At 43.6% G+C, this 20,579-nt stretch overlaps 1 protein-coding gene and 1 long non-coding RNA gene across 2 annotated transcripts; one reads left to right on the top strand and one right to left on the bottom strand.

The window, feature by feature from the left end:
- The first annotated feature begins 347 nt into the window (after positions 1 to 347).
- Positions 348 to 2,807, top strand: HSPA2 (heat shock protein family A (Hsp70) member 2). The gene has a single exon (XM_027830150.3). It carries the CDS (start codon positions 505 to 507, stop codon positions 2,404 to 2,406), a length of 1,902 nt encoding a protein of 633 aa, XP_027685951.2. The 5' UTR covers positions 348 to 504; the 3' UTR covers positions 2,407 to 2,807.
- A 10,607-nt stretch (positions 2,808 to 13,414) lies between these two features.
- Positions 13,415 to 20,559, bottom strand: LOC114021323. Its single transcript, XR_005225629.1, has 3 exons — positions 20,474 to 20,559; positions 18,285 to 18,418; positions 13,415 to 14,180 (listed from the first exon to the last, which is right to left on the bottom strand). It is a non-coding gene; the product is annotated as an uncharacterized LOC114021323 (long non-coding RNA).
- Between the last annotated feature and the right edge of the window lie 20 nt (positions 20,560 to 20,579).

Raw genomic sequence — 20,579 nt, 5'->3', positions numbered from 1 at the left:
CTCTCGAGCGGCTACTGGTTCCATCGTCCAACCCATTGCTCGAATCCTATTGGGTAACGGTGACATCAATCCTCAACCTCCAGACCAGCGTCCGCTGGAAGTTTCTGGTAGAGTCAGGGAGCGGGGCGGGGGCAAAGGGGAACCAAGCGAAGTGATTGGCCAAGGGGGCGTGCATGCTACAAATATGTATTGGACGAAAAAGACAAGGAAGAGGCACAGTAAAACTATTGGTCTAGAGAATAAGACTCTGCGAAGGGATTGGTCAGAACGGCAACACGGTGATGATTGGTCAGCAGGTGTTGGGCGGATCTTCTGCCGGGTTTCACAGTGGTGATTGGTCATGGATCGGAGGTGAGCAAGCTGATTGGGAGGTGGGGTTCTGGCAGGTTCCAGAAGAAGACGAGCGGCCACTATAAAAGACGGTGAGCTAGCGAGTAACGGCAGATCGCGCCGTAGTTACTGAGAAGAGCGCACTTTGGAGCGGCAGCTGAGCGAGCCACCACCATGTCTGGTAAAGTGCCTGCCATTGGCATCGATCTGGGCACCACGTACTCCTGCGTGGGTGTCTTTCAACACGGCAAGGTAGAGATCATCGCCAACGACCAGGGCAACCGCACCACGCCTAGCTACGTGGCCTTCACCGACACCGAGCGCCTCATCGGGGATGCCGCCAAGAACCAGGTTGCCATGAACCCCACCAACACCATCTTCGACGCCAAGCGCCTCATCGGCCGAAAGTACGAAGACACCACGGTGCAGTCCGACATGAAACACTGGCCCTTCCGCGTGGTGAGCGAGGGCGGCAAGCCCAAGGTGCAGGTGGAGTACAAGGGCGAGAACAAGACCTTCTTCCCCGAGGAGATCAGCTCCATGGTGCTCACCAAGATGAAGGAGATCGCGGAGGCCTACCTGGGCCGCAAGGTGCAGAACGCCGTCATCACCGTGCCCGCCTACTTCAACGACTCCCAGCGCCAGGCCACCAAAGACGCTGGCACCATCACCGGCCTCAACGTGCTGCGTATCATCAACGAGCCCACGGCGGCCGCCATAGCCTATGGGCTGGACAAGAAAGGCACTGGGGCCGGCGAGAAGAACGTGCTTATCTTCGACTTGGGCGGCGGCACCTTCGATGTCTCCATCCTCACCATCGAGGACGGCATCTTCGAGGTGAAGTCCACGGCCGGGGACACCCACCTCGGCGGCGAGGACTTTGACAACCGCATGGTGAACCACTTCGTGGAGGAGTTCAAGCGCAAGCACAAGCGGGACATCGGTAGCAACAAGCGGGCTGTGCGGCGGCTGCGCACTGCCTGCGAGCGGGCCAAGCGCACGCTGAGCTCCTCCACCCAGGCTAGCATCGAGATCGACTCGCTGTTCGAGGGCATCGACTTCTACACTTCCATCACCCGCGCCCGCTTCGAGGAGCTCAACGCCGACCTCTTCCGCGGCACCTTGGAGCCCGTGGAGAAGGCCCTGCGCGATGCCAAGCTAGACAAGGGCCAGATCCAGGAGATCGTGCTGGTGGGCGGCTCCACCCGCATCCCCAAGATCCAAAAGCTCTTGCAGGACTTTTTCAACGGCAAGGAGCTCAACAAGAGCATCAACCCCGACGAGGCTGTAGCTTATGGCGCCGCAGTGCAGGCTGCCATCCTCATGGGGGACAAGTCTGAGAACGTGCAGGACTTGCTGCTGCTCGATGTCACGCCTCTGTCCTTGGGCATCGAGACCGCCGGCGGGGTGATGACTGCCCTCATCAAGCGCAACACCACCATTCCCACCAAGCAGACCCAGATCTTCACCACCTACTCCGACAACCAGAACAGCGTCCTGGTGCAGGTGTACGAGGGCGAGAGGGCCATGACGAAGGACAACAATCTGCTGGGCAAGTTCGACTTGACCGGCATCCCCCCAGCTCCCCGCGGCGTCCCCCAGATCGAGGTCACCTTCGATATAGACGCCAACGGTATCCTGAATGTCACTGCCTCCGACAAGAGCACGGGTAAAGAGAATAAAATCACCATCACCAACGACAAGGGCCGCCTCAGCAAGGATGACATTGACCGAATGGTGCAGGACGCAGAGAAGTACAAGGCGGAGGACGAAGCTAATCGCGACAGGGTGGCCGCTAAGAACTCCCTCGAGTCCTACACCTACAACATGAAGCAGACCGTGGAGGACGAGAAGCTGAAGGGAAAGATCAGCGACCCAGACAAGCAGAAGGTGCTCGACAAATGCCAGGAGGTGGTCACCTGGCTTGACCGCAACCAGATGGCCGAGAAAGAAGAGTACGAGCACAAACAGAAGGAGCTGGAGAAACTCTGCAACCCCATCGTCACCAAACTGTACCAGGGAGGAGCCGCCCCACCCGGTGGCGCCGGGGGACCCACCATTGAAGAAGTGGACTAGACTGGACTGAATGCTACACTGTTCAGGGACAGTTATTTTTTTCCCCATTTTTCCGTTTTACTTTCGTTCCTAACCTTAAAGTCAGTGTCAATGACAGTTTATTCTGTTTGGATGTGCATAGGAAGCTGAGACAGATCTGCTTCTATGTGCTTACAAAGAGAAGGCAGTCCAGCTTGATAAGGTTAGTAGCAGATAAGTTTTTTGTTAACTCAGATGCAAATGCTAGTATTCTTCAGGGTGTTGTCTTTATATGTTCAGTGTCTTCTCTGAAGTGCCCACTTGATCGTTATTGTTGACAAACATTTCAAGTTATGCATGGAGAATGTTTACCAAACGCTTTAAAAATATTTGCCGGTCCGGCATCTGGAAATTTTGGTAATAAAATAAATATTTAAAGCATACATTTTTCTCCCTTTTTTGTATTTTATTTTCGCAGTTACGATTAAAATGTTAAAGGCTCCTGCTTCTCATAAGAGGGTGGTAAAAGGTGTTGAGACTTAAAGAAAAATTAATTTACTATGGCTTTGTCATAGAAACCACTTACCAGTAATAGTGCATAGATTGCTGACATTACAGGCAACGTCCTAAATGTAAAGCGCATGTGGGTGGGTGGCTGTCCTAGGGCAGCAAGTCTGTGTTAATCGCTTGGAGGCTGTCAGCTTTCCGATCTTCTCATAAACCTCTCCCAAGAGGGGATGGGAGAGCAGCGTATGCTGCAAAAACTAAACTTTGTCTTAGTGTCCTAATTAAGTGTAGCTTTTTAGCTCTCAGCTGGGCTGGTGAAAATGGTGGGTGTGTTATAACACTTGATGATGGGTGTAAAGGGCTTACCAAACTCGTTTAGCTTCGGGACTCTGTCCAGCCTAGGGGCGGCTAATTAGCTTGCGTAAAAGGATTAGAGAAACCCTGGCTGCTTACCCGCTACATAAAGCTAGATTCTGCGTCTAAAAAGTAATGAACTCGTGACCTGCAGTTTAAACGCACTCTAAAACCAGCCCGGTGATACTTCAATATGGTAGCTAACCTCTCCGGGGGCGGGGGAACGGTGTGGTGGGCTGTAGCTAACTCGCAGAATCAGCTTGCAGGCTGTCCAGCGAGAATAGGGATTTAAACTGGCTGACTTCCCAGAGCCCACAACTGCAAGAGAAACTAATCATGGAAAGGGTTTAAAGTGCACTTTAGTGTTTAAACTGTGTTGCCATTCCTATTTAGTAAACATCTAGCCTACTAAAAACTGACTGAATTACCAACCCCAGCTATGAGTTGAACTCGAATGCAGGGCACTACTTTAGAAAAAAACAAACACAAAAAAAAACACCCCACAAACTCCTACAGCAATATTATAGCAGAAAACTATCTGGATGGTATTTTCTCGTTGGTAGGAAAGTGCATAGCCACTTGTGAGCACTGGCTTAAACTGCAATTTAACTCTTGCAAATTGACAGTCAGATCAACCTTATGTGTTTTGGAAACAAAATGTGAAAGTTCATAACCCTACAATTTCAAAGTATAGCTCAAAACTAGATATTCCCCCCCCCCCCCCCCCCCATTAGTAGTAAGCAAGATTTAATGCAGTGAAGCTTTTTCCACACACTAAAGACTGGTCGGATTAACAAAAATGAGGCAAAGTTTGAATTTGAGGTTACCGTTGAATGATAGCAACTTCTGTGTCAGCTCAATTATATGTGCTGTATGATTTAAGAACTAAGGGGTCTGTTAAAGACCTAGACTTGTTTTACCTACTTATTAGTCAAATGACAGCTCAATACTAAATGTATTTCAGACTGGTCACAATGACCTAAGTTGGACCCTAGTCTATGGAGTCTCAATAGATAAGCTTGCCAAAAATGAGGAACCCAATAATAGTTCAAGATATATTCTTGAACTGTTTATCTGGAGGTTGGCCAAATTTACTTTGACAAGTTTCACATTTATTCCTAAGGTGTTTAAAGTTAAAGAATAATTACTCTTTCTCTTTCCTTTTCTCTCTCCTCCCCCCAGAACTTTTTGTTTTGCTGAAATGCTCCCATCCCCTTGTCTCCAAGTAGAAAGAGCACCTGAAACATTAGATCTGTGAAAGATGCTATCAAAGCTAATAGTTGCAAGGACACATTTTCTCTTTTCCTTCTAACATTAAAATCAAGGGCTGAGTAAACCTCTGAGTTAACATCTATTTAATGAAAGATATGGTCTCTCCCTTTAGGTGAATCAATAACTGGATTTTTTTTTTTCTGGCAAGTGATCAGCGCAGGTGGGGGAGAAAAGATAGCCATTGTTTTATTTTTTCCATGCTTATTTAGGTGCAGTAAGAAGCACATTTTGCTGAATGAATGCCTGCAATAGCCATTATGACCCTCCTCTCCCTGTGTGGGTTCCCCCCTGCCACCCCAATCTACTTTGTTTACACTAGAAAAACTAGTACTTCAGGAATACTGTGAAGACTAGTGCTGAAAGGGGTAGGGGTGAGAGGTTTGTCAGATTGCCAAACATGGTGGTTAAAACACCCCACTTCAGGGACTGTACATAGCACTGGACAGCTGTATTATAGCTAGAATAAGGTTACCAAGTTGTCTAGTGTAGACACACCCAAATTGTATGAGAGCTATAAGTGCATAGTGGCTACTATATACTTTTAAGGTTGGGAAAATGTTTTAAGTCTCAAGACACATTTTAGCCTTTCAAATGTGACACAAACAAGAGGGGGGGAAATGCCCAAGGAAGCTCACAGAATTCAGTGCTTTAGATTTTTTTTTTTTCTCACTTGGATAGAACAGACTGACAAAGTCAAATGACATTTCCTATGCTGTTAATATTACAATTAAACTAAAACCTTAGTAGTGAAATCCTGGCCTCACTGTTGTCAATTGCAGAACTCCCACTCCCCTGGTGAAATGCAATAGGGTGAGATTTCACACAGGATTCCTCCAGGAAATGGGTAAATATCCAGAAAAAATGATCATCCTTTGTAATTAGGGAGAGCTGAAGGAGTATGCCTAAGTTTAAGGAATAGAGAAGGGCTTCACATTTTAAAAATTATTTGGTCTAAAATCTGGCAGATTAACTATCCCATAGTCAGCCTCTCTCATTCTTAGTGGTGTTACCTCACTTTGTCAAAAGCATTTCACTTCCAAATTTTATTTCTGCTTCAACCAGGCTTTGCAAAACATGCCTGATCAAAGTCATGGCCACAAATAGAAGTGCTTAATTACAGTTTAGGGTGTAGCTGTTCTTGGTATTTGTTCAAATTTGAAAAACTGTTACAGTACTATGGACAGAAAAAAACCCTAGTGTTAGAGGTTAATAAGATTCCCACAGCACCAAACTGGTTGCATTGCATAGAGAAGTAAAGAGATGCTATTGTCTGTACCTGCAGTGTAGTGGTGCTGTTGTGGTGCCCCATAGCTTCTGAATGCTCTGATTGCTGATATTAGTTTTTGTTTATAAATGGAGGGAAGAGTAGACAAGGACATAAAATGACTTTGAAAAATAAGGCAGGGGGAGCTGGTGACCTGCTTCATAATGGAGTGTGCAGTAGCATGAGAGGGGTGTCTCCAGGATCAACTAGGTTAGAGAGAGGTCTGAGAAAGCTGAGGAGTGGACTGGCTGGCTACTTGCTCCCAAGCCAGGAGTGGAAAGAGCTCCCTGCAAACTGCATGCTCCAGAACGCATTACAACCTCCAGTGTCTGTTTCAACTTTTGCATAGAAGACTTAATATGCAGGGCTGCAGCTGTGCTGACTCCCTTCTAATAGCTTAAAAAGCAGAAGTGGCTGTATTCTAACAGTCTACGTTTTCTTGTCAGCAGACCTTGGAAAGGGCACAGCAGGTTCTTGCTGGGATCCTCCTGTCATTTATATAAATATTGTGTCTAAAAAGTTCAGTGCATTGTCTGATATGATCTGAGAGCAGAAACCTTTGAAAGAAATGTGCAATTTACTGATTGTAGTTTGTGTCCTTCCCATTCTCTGCTGCTGTCTCTCCCCGACACATACATACATACATACATGCACACACAAGGAAAAGCACTCAGAGAATTTGCTTTTTCCATGTAGATACTACACATAGCATTATGTAGAAGGCACCAAATTAAAGAAGTGCATGCACACCTTTTTAAAGCAAACTTATTTCAAAGCTCCTTTCTTCAGACTTGGCATGTACACAGCAGTAAGCTAACTTTTTAAATAAATAATTTTCTGGTTGAGTTTTAAAAAAAAAAAAGTGCCTTGGTGGTTAAATATCCCTTCTTAACGTAACTCCAATGCTGGGATTGATTTTGCTCAACTGACCCCATCAGAAAGTAGCTGTGAAGTGGTGGCTTAAACTAGACTATTCTTTCAACACCAGTGTGAGGATACAGTTGTGCAGACATATTTGCAGATGTAAGAACATGTTTAATTTCTACATATAAAACAGCATTCAAAACCCACAAGATCTTCTCCCTTACATGGCCCAAGTCTTTCCTTTGTCTTTATTGTGCTGCTCTCCTTTACTCTCTACTGCAGCAGTGGAGTGGGGAAATCTGCAGACTTTTTCCTCCTCTCGGTGTGAGAGAGAGCGTGTGTGCGCACCACAAAGGGGTTTGGATAGTGGCAGGCAAAGATAGGAGCTCAATTTTCTCCCCCTTTCGATGGCTGAAGGCAGCCTCAACCTCTTTTAATTTGTTGGGTTTTTTTAGTTTGAAATATTGACGTTGTCCCACGTGTTCTGGGGAGGGAGAACTCTTCATCTGCCTTTGCTGTTCAGCTGCCCTCAAGGTAGTGAGGTCCTTAAGCAAAGGGAAGAGGGCAAAGAATTTTTTTTTTAAAGTAACAGACACTTCTGAAATGTTCTGCTTAAGAAAACTGACTGTGTGTGTTTACTTAGAGGGGGACACAATAAAGGGTAAAACCAATTTTGTTTACCTGCTTCACTATTAAGCGGATGACTTTTCTTGCTAATAAAAACAAAGTTTTTTTTCACTTTTCATGAAGGGAGACTAGAGAAAAGTGACTGTGTCCCAAATGCATCCGTTGGTTCTGGTCTTTGAGTCCATCCCAAGTCTTTGTGCAACTAAGATGGTGACAGATGAATAAGCAAATATATTAAACTGTGGTTGTGGTAGTTTCAATTTCATTGAACATAAGAACATAAGTGATCTCTCTCTCCTGCCATCCATCTCCACCCTCTGACAAACAGAGGCTAGGGACACCATTCCTCACCCATCCTGGCTAATAGCCGTTAATGGACGGCTCCATGAATTTATCCAGTTCTCTTTTGAACCCTGTTATAGTCCTAGCCTTCACAACCTCCTCAGACAAAGAGTTCCACAGGTTGTCTGTGCGCTGAGTGAAGAAGAACTTCCTTTTATTTGTTTTAAACCTGCTGCCCATTAATTTCATTTGGTGGCCCTTAGTTCTTATGGGAACAAGTAAATAACTTTTCCTTATTCACTTTCTCCACACCACTCATGATTTTATAGACCTCTATCATATCCTCCCTTAGTATCTTCTTTTCCAAGCTGAAAAGTCCTAGCCCCTTTAATCTCTCCTCATACGGGACCCGTTCCAAACCCCTAATCATTTTAGTTGACCTTTTCTGAACCTTTTCTAATGCCAGCATATCTTTTTTGAGATGAGGGGACCACATCTGTACGTAGTATTCAAGATGTGGGCGTACCATGGATTTATATAAGAGCAATAAGATATTCTCTGTCTTATTCTCTATCCCTTTTTAAATGATTCCTAACATCCCGTTTGCTTTTTTGACTGCCGCTGCACACTGCGTGGACATCTTCAGAGAACTATCCACGATGACTCCATTCTCTTTCTCTTGATTAGTTGTAGCTGAATTAGCCCCCATCATATTGTATGTATAGTTGGCGTTATTTTTCCGGTGTGCATTACTTTACATTTATCCACATTAAATTTCATTTGCCATTTTGTTGCCCAATCACTTAGTTTTGTGAGATCTTTTTGAAGTTCTTCACAATCTGCTTTGGTCTTAACTATCTTGAGCAGTTTAGGATCATCTGAAAACTTTGCCATCTCACTGTTCACCCCTTTCTCCAGATCATTTATGAATAAGTTGAATAGGATTGGTCCTAGGACTGACCCTTGGGGAACACCCCTAGTTACCTCTCTCCATTCTGAAAATTTACCATTTATTCCTGCCCTTTGTTCCCTGTCTTTTAACCAGTTCTCAATCCATGAAAGGATCTTCCCGCTTATCCCAATTGAACACATTGGTGGGAGTGGGGTGGGAGATAGCCAATGTTGGCTATGAAGCAAAGTTCAAAATCACTGAAGGGTTTTTCCACATTTCTGGAAATTACAAACAGGAACATCTCTGTACAGATGGATTTCTAATATCACATGTATTTTTGGCTTAGGCCTTGTCTGCACTGTGAATGCCTTATTTGGTATAAAGAAAAGGAGTACGTGTGGCACCTTAGAGACTAACCAATTTATCTGAGCATAAGCTTTCGTGAGCTACAGCTCACTTCATCGGATGCAACTGTATCTCACGAAAGCTTATGCTCAAATAAATTGGTTAGTCTCTAAGGTGCCACAAGTACTCCTTTTCTTTTTGCGAATACAGACTAACACGGCTGTTACTCTGAAACCTGTTACTGGGTATAGCTATTCCAACAGAACCCCCAAGACAGAATAAGTTTTTCTGTTGGTGTAACAACACTATCCCAAATAACATAAGCTGTGCTGTATGCAGCATTGTTATAGCTGTGTCGGTCCCATGATATTAGACCAGGTGGGTGCGATAGTATCTTTTATTGAACTGGTTTCAGTGGTGAGAGAGACAAGCTTTTGAGCTCAAGAGTGCGGTGTACTCGAAAGCTTGTGCCTCTCACCACCACAAGCTGGCCCAATAAATATTACCTTACCCACTTTGTCCCTCTAATTAGCTATGCTGACTGTAGCACTCTTCTGTTGGCAGAGCTGTCTTTACATTGGAGAGTTTGCCATGACTATCGGCTGGGGGTGTGGGTTTTTTGCACCCTTGACGGACAGAGCTATGCTGACAAAAGTTTGTAGTATAGATAGGGCCCTACCAAATTCACAGTCCGTTTTGATCAATTTCATGGTCATAGGATTTTAAAAGTAGTAAATTTCATGATTTCAGCTATTTAAATCTGAAATGTCATGGTGTTGTAATTGTAGGTAGGGATGCTGATCCAAAAATAAGTTGGAGGTGGGGGTGTCACAAGGTTATGGGGGGGGGGGCGGGTTTGCAGTACTGCTACCCTTCTGTGGTGGGCAGCTGCAAAGCGGCGGCTGCTGGCCAGAGCCACTGTCAGGAGCAGCGCAGAAGTGAGGATGGCCTGGTGTGGTCTTGCCACCCTTACTTCTGCGCTGCTGCTGGCGGGGCGCTGCCTTCAGAGCTGGGATCCCGGCCAACAGCCGCCACTCTCTGGTCGCCCAGCTCTGAAGGCAGTGCAGAAGTAAGGGTGGCAATACCGTGACCCCCCTAAAATAACCTTGCGACCCACCTGCAACTTTCTTTTGGGTCAGGACTCTGAATTTGAGAAACACTGGTCTCCCTCTTGAAATCTGTATAAAATAGGGTAAAAGCACACACAAGCCCAGATTTCATGGTCTGTGACACATTTTTCATTTGATTTTGTTAGGGCCCTAAGTATAGACTTCTTAGTGTCCCTCTCCTTTCCCTACTCTCTCTCACATAGTTCAGGATGTGCTGGTGCGCAGTATCAATCCACTTCAAAGTGTCTCCAGTTGGGTACCCCAGAAATGAGGAACCTAAGATCACTAGTCACTGTTGAAAATCTTGACCAAATTTTCTGGTTTTTAGGATGTGTCTAGAAACTTTAAAATATTTTTCAAGGGCATTTTATTTTTCATTTAGCAAATTAATTATTTTCCCACAGGTCCTGTCCACATGGAAATGTGCTAACTCATGCTAGCAATCGTAGTTCCCCTTTCCACTATATAAATCCCTTGAAAAGGGATAGAGTAACAACAAACAACAAGGAGTCCGGTGGCAGTGGGGTTTTTACCCACGAAAGCTTATGCTCAAATAAATCTGTTAGTCTTTAAGGTGCCACCGGACTCCTTGTTGTTTTTGTGGATACAGACTAACACGGCTAACCCCGATAACTAACAACAACGTTAATCCCCAACACTTGGTGTAGACTACTCATGTTTTAACCACGTCTTTGAATGGTGGTAAAGCCTTGGCCATGTCTATCACTCCCAGGGCACAGAAGAAGGGATATTTTGCCTATTAGGTTTTGTTATAGTAAAATTGTGTCATGTAGGGGAAAAATGTGTTTCCACTATAAAGAAAGAGTTCTGATGGCCAGGACTTATGGAAAAGTCCTGTAAAAATTAATAAGGAGGAAACTAACAAGAGTATATAGAAATTATTTTCAAAACATACAGAATTGAATAGAGGAGATCTTGTCTATACTTTTAAATCATCCTTTATAATTCTATACCAGGAATATAATTGTTAAATTCTATAGGATGGTTAGAAACCAGGTTATTTTTAGGGCTGTAAATTGCAATTAACACAATTGCAATTAATGCAAAACAAATTAACTAGATTTTAAAAATAGTTGTGATCAATCACCGTTTTAATTGCAATGTTAATAATAGAATACCCATTTTAATTTTGTATAAATATTTTTGGATTTTTTCTACATTTCCAATATATTGATTTCAGTTATAAACAGAATACAAAGTGTACAGTGCTCACTTTATATTATTTTCTATTACAAATATTTGCACTGTAAAAAAGATAAAAGAAATAGTATTTTTCAATTCACCTCATACAAGTACTGTAGTGCAATCTCTTTATCGTGAAAGTGCAATTTACAAATGTAGATTTTTTTAAATAACTGCACTAAAACCAAAACAATGTCAAACATTAGTCTACAAATCCACTCAGTCCTCGTACTTCTTGTTTAGCCAATTGCTAAGACAAACAAATATGTTCATATTTATGGGAGACAATGCTGCCTGCTTCTTACCTACGTCACCTGAAAGTTAGAACAGGCGTTAGCGTGGCACTGTTGAAGCCAGTGTTGTTTTCACACATGACCAGAAAGGGTTAAGCATCCTGTAGAATAAATGACTCAAATTCAACCCTTAAAGACATATGGGGAGATAATTTTTGTGTATTTGCATATATATTGGTAGTAGCCAACGATGTAATCAACAGTCCCCATCTATGCTGTATTCTGTTCATTCAGAGATTAAAAGAACATCCTAGCATTTAAATGACTGTAAACACGGGATATCGTATTCATCTCTCTTTGAAATGTATAGCTGATCATCTGCGAATGGTGAAAAACAGGCAATTGCCTTATATTAATTCGTGTAGCTAAGTACTGGTGATGGACCTACTTCAAAGTCGCTCTGATTACCTATTGTGGTGTGAGCCAAAACAAGGAGGAATCCTTGTGGCACCTTAAAGACTAGCAAATGTATTGGGCATAAGCTTTTGTGGGCTAAAACCCACTTCATCAGATGCACGGAGTGGAACATACAGGAGGGAGGTATAAATACACAGCATATGAAAAGATGGGAGTTGCCTTACCAATTGGGGGGTCAGTGCTAACGAGCCAATTCAATTAAGGTGGAAGTGGGCTATTCTCAACAGTTGACAAGAAGCAGTGGAAATCACTTTTGTAGTGCTAATGAGGCCAATATAAACAAGGTGGCCCATTTCAAACAGTTGACAAGAAGGTGTGAGTATCAGCAGTGGGAAATTAGTTTTTGTAGTGACCCATCCACTCCCAGTTATGCTCAAATATGTTTGTTAGTCTCTAAGGTGCCCCAAGGACTCCTCATTGTTTTTGCTGATACAGACTAACATGGCTACCACTCTGAAACCTGTTGTAAGCCAAGGGACTCCAACTTATCAAAGAAGGCTTGAAATTGTATAAAAGATCCTTGGGTCCTGATCCTGTCATCTCAGATCTGCTTTAGGTTCCATACAGGGGAAGCCTAAGCCATCAGGACTGAGATCCCAGTTCCGACTCGACTGTACTGAAGACAAACATTGGACTATAACCTATGGACTAAATTCTAAAAGAACTCTTTGCAACTACAAAGCTCACCATCTCTGCTATGAATCTAAATCTTAAGATTGACTCATGTCTGTATGTATACTAACCTTTTTAATCTATACTCTCTTATCTTTTTAAATCAATTTTAGTTTAATAAGAATTGTCTGTAAGCGTATATTTGGGTAAGATCTGAAACATTCATTAACCTAGGAGGTAATGTGTCTGCCCTTTGGGATTGGTAGAACCTTTTCTTTTATATGGTGAATGAGATTTTAATTAATCCTCATCATATCTGACTTGGGTAGCTAGGTGGAGGCCTGAGGCTGGGTTACGTTAAGGGAATTGTGTTGTTGGCTGCTGGGTAACCAGTGAGGTATTATAGAAACTGTTTTGTGTTGGCTTGGTAAATCTAAGTATTGGAATATCCACCAGCTTTGGGGATTGTCTGCCTCTTTCTTTGCAGTTCACGCTAATTGAGTGACCTCAGTTAGCTCCCCTGGGACCCCAGTCACACCAGTGTTGCAAGATATTTACGTGCTAGATATGCTAAACATTCATATGCCCCTTCATGCTTCAACCACCATTCCAGAGGACATGCTTCCATGCTGATGATGGGTTCTGCTTGATAACGATCCAAATGAAGGGCCGACGCATGTTCATTTTCATCATCTGTCAGATGCCACCAACAGAAGGTTGATTTTCTTTTTTGATAGTTCAGGTTCTGTAGTTCCCATATTGGAATCTTTTAAGACTTCTGACAGCATGTTCCACACCTCATCCTTCTCAGATTTTGGAAGGCACTTCAGATTCTTAAACTTAATACTATTTCTTTTGTTTGCCTTTTTGGCAGTGCAAATATTTGTAATCACAAATAATATAAAGTGAGCACTGTACACTTTGTGTTCTGTGTTGTAACTGAAATCAATATATTTGAACTGTAGAAAAACATCCAAAAATATTTGTAATAAACTTCAATTGGTATTCTCTTATTGTTTAACAGTGCGATCAAAACTACAATTAATCATGACTAATTTTTTTAATCTCGCAATTGTGAGTTTTTACCATCATTTGACAGCCCTAGTTATTTTCTGTAAGTTCTGTAGGACTTCTCCATGCGATTGACACCTTTGCTTTCCACCAAGTACTAAATCAAAATCCAAGTTGTGAAAATATGTATAGGTAATATTAATGTGCATGATGTGGTGCTTGAATATTTCTTCTTTTTCACACGTGGCATAATACAAACAAAAGTTCCTTGTTGGAATCACAAAGCAAATGTCTGGCTAGATAAATATATCTGATAACCACTAACATTCATCTGATGAAGCCACAGAGAAGAGAGGAATCATATCAGATTGTCAGAAAGAATGTGCAGTTGGTTTTTCCGGCTTTTGAAATTCAGACTTCATTCCTGTATAGTACTTGGCAATAGTCATTCTGATTTCCCTAGAACATCTGTATTTAAGACTCAAAAGCCAGTGTTGCTTTTGACTATCAGTGTTAGCAAGTTCACTTTCATGGCCTCTATTAATAAACTGGACAGGGCAGAGGCAGCCTTGTCGGGGTCTAAAGCTGCATAACTGTGGTGGTGTTTGTGCATTACAGTAGGGTCAGGATAATAGGGACGGCAAAAATTATCTAATGGAGCCAGCAACAAGGCTATTCAACTACTGTCTGGTTTGGGGATACTCCAAATATTCAGTGAAAAGCAGCAGCACTGGCAAAAGATGTAAATTTGGAGCCTCTTCATGCTGGAAAAAAAAGAATGAGCAAATTCAATTTTGCACAGATGAAAAGTGGAAAATCCCCAGCCACACTAATCTTAATATGCCCCCAAGCATGCTCTTTTATTCTGTCCTACAGTATGGTCCTGCTTTTAATGAACAGAAGAGAGTACTTGGCTAGTATACTGTATAGCAAGGGAATAAGTATTAGCTACTGTGAACTTTAATTTTTGGACCCTTTGTTTCTAATGCAAAACACAATGCACATAAGAGACTAATAGTCCCAGGAAACCAGTGCTGACATTCAATCAGCCCCAGGGAAGGGAGGAAGAAAGTAGTATGAGGGGTATGGAGATCAGAGGGCGCACCTGACGTGGAAAAGGGCAAAGAGAGAGACAGAAAAGGGACACCACTGGATGGTGAGTCAGTGATATTTTTGTTATAGGACTCATGTACTTCTTGCTTTCCAGTTATGGACAGACTGAATAAGCCGCTCAGTGAGCCCCATTCAGTGTGTGCATTGAATGAAGCAGGGGTTGAGTGGAAAAAATGAGGATGTGATCATGTAATTAGCCTATATCATAATGCATCTGCACAAGGGAACTGAATTAAAGTTGCATGGGCAACCTCAATACTGGTGTTTACTGACTTTTGGGTGCTTTACCTTAATAATAGGTTTCAGAGTAACAGCCGTGTTAGTCTGTATTCGCAAAAAGAAAAGGAGGACTTGTGGCACCTTAGAGACTAACCAATTTATTTGAGCATGAGCTTTCGTGAGCTACAGCTCACTTCATCGGATGCATACTGTGGAAATCGCAGAAGACATTATATACACAGACACCATGAAACAATACCTCCTCCCACCCCACTCTCCCGCTGGTAATAGCTTATCTAAAGTGATCATCAAGTTGGGTCATTTCCAGCACAAATCCAGGTTTTCTCACCCTCCGCCCTCCCACAAACAAACTCACTCTCTTGCTGGTAATAGCCCATCCAAAGTGACCACTGTCTTCACAATGCGTATGATAATCAAGGTGGGCCATTTCCTGCACAAATCCAGGTTCTCTCACCCCCTCACCGCCCTCCAAAAACCACACACACAAACTCAACAAATAGCCCATTACCAGCAGGAGAGTGAGTTTGTGTGTGTGGTTTTTGGAGGGCGGTGAGGGGGTGAGAGAACCTGGATTTGTGCAGGAAATGGCCCACCTTGATTATCATACGCATTGTGAAGACAGTGGTCACTTTGGATGGGCTATTACCAGCAAGAGAGTGAGTTTGTTTGTGGGAGGGCGGAGGGTGAGAAAACCTGGATTTGTGCTGGAAATGACCCAACTTGATGATCACTTTAGATAAGCTATTACCAGCGGGAGAGTGGGGTGGGAGGAGGTATTGTTTCATGGTGTCTGTGTATATAATGTCTTCTGCGATTTCCACAGTATGCATCCGATGAAGTGAGCTGTAGCTCACGAAAGCTCATGCTCAAATAAATTGGTTAGTCTCTAAGGTGCCACAAGTCCTCCTTTTCTTTTTACCTTAATAATGTTCTTCTAATGTGTGTGTGTGTGAGAGAGAGAGAGAAATTTTGTAGGTTTTTAAAAGAGCAAACTGAAAAACAAAAAACAGAAATTCCATCATGTGGCATCATATTGACACCCATAAGGGTCATCATGAGGACTGGAACCTCAAGCGCATGCGGGTCTCTGGCACTTGAGCCGCACTCGATAGCCATAGTAAATTGTCATCCTCTCTGTGCAGCAGAACTCAAGAGGAATGGGACACCTTGCCAGTGGGTTCATAGATATCTGTTGACATGGAGGAATGGTGAGACTCAGGAATCTTGGGTTTCATTCCAGGATCTGGAGGGGAGTGTGGTCTAATGGGCACACACACTGGTGCCCCATCCCCTCTAACATGTTCCTGTTCCAAGCTGTCTATTCCCTACCCCCGGATCCTCCCAGTCTCATTCTTGTCATCTACCCAATCCTAGTCTGTACTCCTCAGGAGTCTCTTCCCAGTCTGAGTCTCCTTGCCCAGGCAGTCCTGATCTCCCCCTCCTGGCATCTTGTCTGATCTGTGTATCTCTCTGTCCTCCAGATCGCCATCCCATGTGTCTATATTGGTCATGCCACCTACCTGACAGTCTCCCAGGCTCCTCATCCAATATCAGTGTCTCCACTAACAATGGCTTGTCACAGTCTGTTTGCCCAGCCAGACCCAGTTCTGACCCCTATCCCAGCTCCTCATCAGATCAGTCTTCCCTTCCCCTTCCTCCTTCTCCCTCCCGTCTGATTTGCAGCCCCAGAGTCCCTCCTCCACCAATTCACAGTTCCTTGTGCCAGCCTCCGGTCTCAGTCTCCCCTTAACTCCTCAGGCTCCTTGTCCCAGTCTAACTCCCCCCGCCACCACTTGTCCAGCTCCTGCCCCCCTCTGCATTTGAAACAGGCAGCTGCTTCTTCCAAACTGCCTGGTGTCAGCCTAGGAGAGTCAGGTTCCTTGTTCTCAGCTCAGGTGCCTCAACTCAGACCCTGGGTCCTGGCACAGTCTGAAGCAGCTTAGAGCTTCAGTTACCAGGAAAGTCTTAGTCTGCCTGGGCTGGAGAATGCTCAGTGAGGATGGAATATCGGGGGAATTTAGCTGACTCTAGCAAGTCTCTACTGAGCATGTGCAAACTGCTATTTTCCAAAAGCTTAAGACTTGGCCAAATTTGGGTGGATTTTCATGGGGATGACAAAAGCACCTTCCTGACACAAAGGCCACTCACCTTACCAAATTTCAAGTCCCTGATCAAAACCAGTGGGGCATTAGAACTTCTCAAAGAAAAGGTCACCAGAAATTTGCAACATGGACAAAGCAATGTATTTTTTCACTAACCTCATTCTTGGAACAACAACTATTTTACATAAAATTTATTACAAATATTCAGCCTGAGGCAGACACTTGATATGGAAAATTTCAGCCTAAATGGTTAACGTTTGGGAAAGTCACAAACAACTGAAAACAGGGCTTTATAATAGAAAGTGTTGGGCAACCTTAATATTAGGCAATACTACCAGGCTGGCCTATAATGTGGTATCCCCACCTCACACACTCACCATCTTGGGTGCAGGAGGTGAGTATGCAAAAAATTCCCCTAGAGCACCAGTTCCAGACCCACCTGAACCTTCCAGGGTGAAATGGGTAAGAGCCTCAGTTTTGACATAGCAAACATATAACTGCGCTCAATCAATGCTGTCCTTCTGTGATCACTGTGAGCCATGGAAACTGTATGGTGGGAGAGGATAGGAATGGGGCAGTGGCCTCACAGTTTCAGTTAGAGGGTGGTCTGTGAGGGAGCTGTGTTACATTTCTGTGGTCCCTCTCTCCATGGAGGAGAATTTCCCCTTTAAGAGAGGAGGATCCCAAGGACACCTGCGGTAAGGGGGTGCCAAAGTCCTAGAGCCACTGAGGAAGCACTCTGGCCTTGTGTTATCTCTCACTGGCTGGAATGTAAAAGGAGCCATTTGCTTACCTAGCAGAGGGCATGAAATCTCTTAAGACTCTGTTGTTCTTTTAAATTCACCATACACTCACTGCTATAAGAATAGCTGGCCATTCAAAAATGTCCTTTAAGACTTTGAAACTTTAGCATCCCCTCAGAGTTGGCCCATTGCCTTCTTTGCAGACTACAGCAGGCTTAGCTTGCAGAATTATACACTCATAAAAATGCTTTGTAGCAATAACCCAAAGCTCAGTCTTATAATTAGGTTTGGAAGGATTAGCTATTTATTGGGAAGTGTCAGTAAACTGATTTCATCATACACAACTCAACAAAATGTAGGTAGGCAAAGTAGGAAGAATGCTGCTTGACGACTTGTTAGCATTTGATTTAAGGATATTCACTCTGTATATTTTGACATGTGATATTGAGAATTTGTGTTTTAACGATCATAGAGCTTCAATTTTTTGAATCTCAATGTCTGCTGTCATTAAGTAATTATTCTCTGACCCCCTCCTTGACATCCCCCATCACTTATCATACCAGTGAAAATGTAAATAGATAAAAATAAGAAAAAAGCTTTAAAATAAATATTGATAGTGTCCATCTAAATTGTAAATAAATAAAAATTGAATTCTGCCAAGCCTACTTACAATAGTCATACTGCAGTGATTACTGTACCTCTAGCCAGAGATTTATGATATCCATCACCATAGTATCTGAGTCCAGAATGCTGTAGTTTTATTTGAAGAGAAGGCCCATCCCTGGTATGGTTTCTTGCCTGTTTCTGAAATGAATGTAAATGAAAAATGAGGAGCAGATGCTTGTGAGTGGCTTAAACCAGTGGTTCTCAACTAGGGTTATGCAGAGGTCTTCCGGGGGGGTACATCAGCTCATTCACATACAGCCAATGACTTGTTTATACTGGTCAATATACTATACGCTGAAATGTAAGTATATTTATATTCCAATTGATTTATTTTATAATTATATGGTAAAAATGAAAAAGTAAGCAATTTTCCAGTAATCGTGTGCTGTGACACTTTTGTATATTTTTATATCTGATTTTGTAAGCAAGCAGTATTTAATTGAGATGAAACTTGGGGTACACAAAACAAATCAGACTCCTGAAAGGGTACAGTAGTCTGGAAAGGTTGAGAGCCACTGGCTTAAAGCTTTAAAGAGAAGGATAATTATGCAAAATTAATTCAAGAAAACAGGGCTGTATCCTAGCTCTGCAACTGACTTCCTGTGTGGCCTTGGGCAAGGCCTTAAAGCTCCTTGTATCTGTGTTCCCATCTGTAAAAGGGTGGTGATAATATTTCCCTAGTTCATAGGAGTGTTATGAGGCTTGAGTCCATTATTATTTCTGAAGCTGTTTGATCTTCTCAGTTGAAAGGATCATCCAAGTAGTAATTTTAATTAGATTAGTTTGCAGATTTCCTGTTGGGATTGTGATAATATTAGCTATAACTATCTAAGAATGGGTTCTCTTGATGATTGCCTCTCTCCCATCTGGCATAGGTAGACCCACAGGCAATTCCCTCCTTCCTTGCCCTTTATTTTAGGCAATGCTTTACAGCCCTTCTCCTTTGATGTGGCTTTTAAATTGGCCAAAAGGGCAATCAGCCTCCTGAGGCTGATGACGATGCTACATTATAAACTGTCCAGCAAATGAGCCAGTGATCATCATTTCCATCTCTCTCATTCTTCCTTGTTCAAGATCCTGTTTCTACAGTGCTCCTGACCTCTGCCGTCCTGCAATGGAGAGATCTGAGATTGTTCCAAATCTGCTTATCTCATCCTGAGAAATATTTAGCACTACTGCCAAGCCACCAGAATATACTTGGCAGCCTGTAGTAGCAACTGGAAACACAACATACTTAATGCAATTGTCAAAAAAGGTCACTGGAGAGAAATATGCAAAGCTCAAAACTGAATTTTCAGAAAGATTCAAGACTTTCTGTCAGCCTGTTAGCATTTGGGCAGGCACTCTAAAGAGCACAAGAGATTTGTATCTGTGGTGGCCCTGCTGCAGCATCTCTAAGGGCGGAGGGGGAAGTTAGGTTTAGAAAGTAAACTTTTTCAGGCTAGTTTTTTTCCACATAGCTTCTTTACTGCAATCTCCATAGTCTTATACAGAGTCATAAAAACCACAGTAATACTCTCCAAAACATCTTTCCCACAGGTAAAACCTGCACTGTAGAAATGAATAGGGCACATCAATATACACAAGAGCTGGGTGCATATGTAATAATCCTTCTCCCCCATCCAACTGAGCTACCTATAAATCTTATGTCAGATGCTTTTACCACCTCAGAGTGCACCTTAGGCCTAGTCTGCACTTTTAAGTTTTGCTGATATAGCTACAGGGGCTAAACCCACCAACTGTAGTTGCAGCTTAGACTAGCAAAAAGAGTGCTTTTGCTGCATACCAGTTCCCTGAGTGAAATAAGCTGCACCAGCCATAGCACATTTCTGCTGGTATAACTGTGTCTACACTAGGCCAGCAAACATTGCTAGCATAGAGCTGCCTTAGTGCACTTCAAACCTTTTCAGAAGGAAAGGGCAAATCTTGACCGGGGAGCTGGATGGTGCTGCAGGCAGCCCTCAGCCCTTTGGTCCCTGGGGACACATTCAAATCTTGAAAGGGCCACACCGAGGGAGGCGGTGCCACCGGGCAGCTACATTCACTGAGCACCTCCCGCAAGGACCGTGTTAGTGACCGGGGACACCAAGGCAGCCCTGTATCCGCCAGTCTCCCCTCCCAGTCACAACACAAGCCCTAAGGACTGGCCAGAGAGATGTTGTTATTGCACCCGAGACACCCCCCCCTTCCCACCTGCATGGGGACAGAGACTCAGAGCTGCCCCCTGGAAGCGGAGCTGGCCAGCCTGAGGGGGGAGGCTGAGGGGCCGGGCGAACAGACTGCAAGTCCCAGCGTGCAA

Source organism: Chelonia mydas, chromosome 6 (assembly GCF_015237465.2).
Source record: "Chelonia mydas isolate rCheMyd1 chromosome 6, rCheMyd1.pri.v2, whole genome shotgun sequence".
In the NCBI taxonomy this organism is placed as follows: Eukaryota; Metazoa; Chordata; order Testudines; family Cheloniidae; genus Chelonia; species Chelonia mydas.
This window is presented reverse-complemented; position numbering and strand designations above follow the sequence as displayed.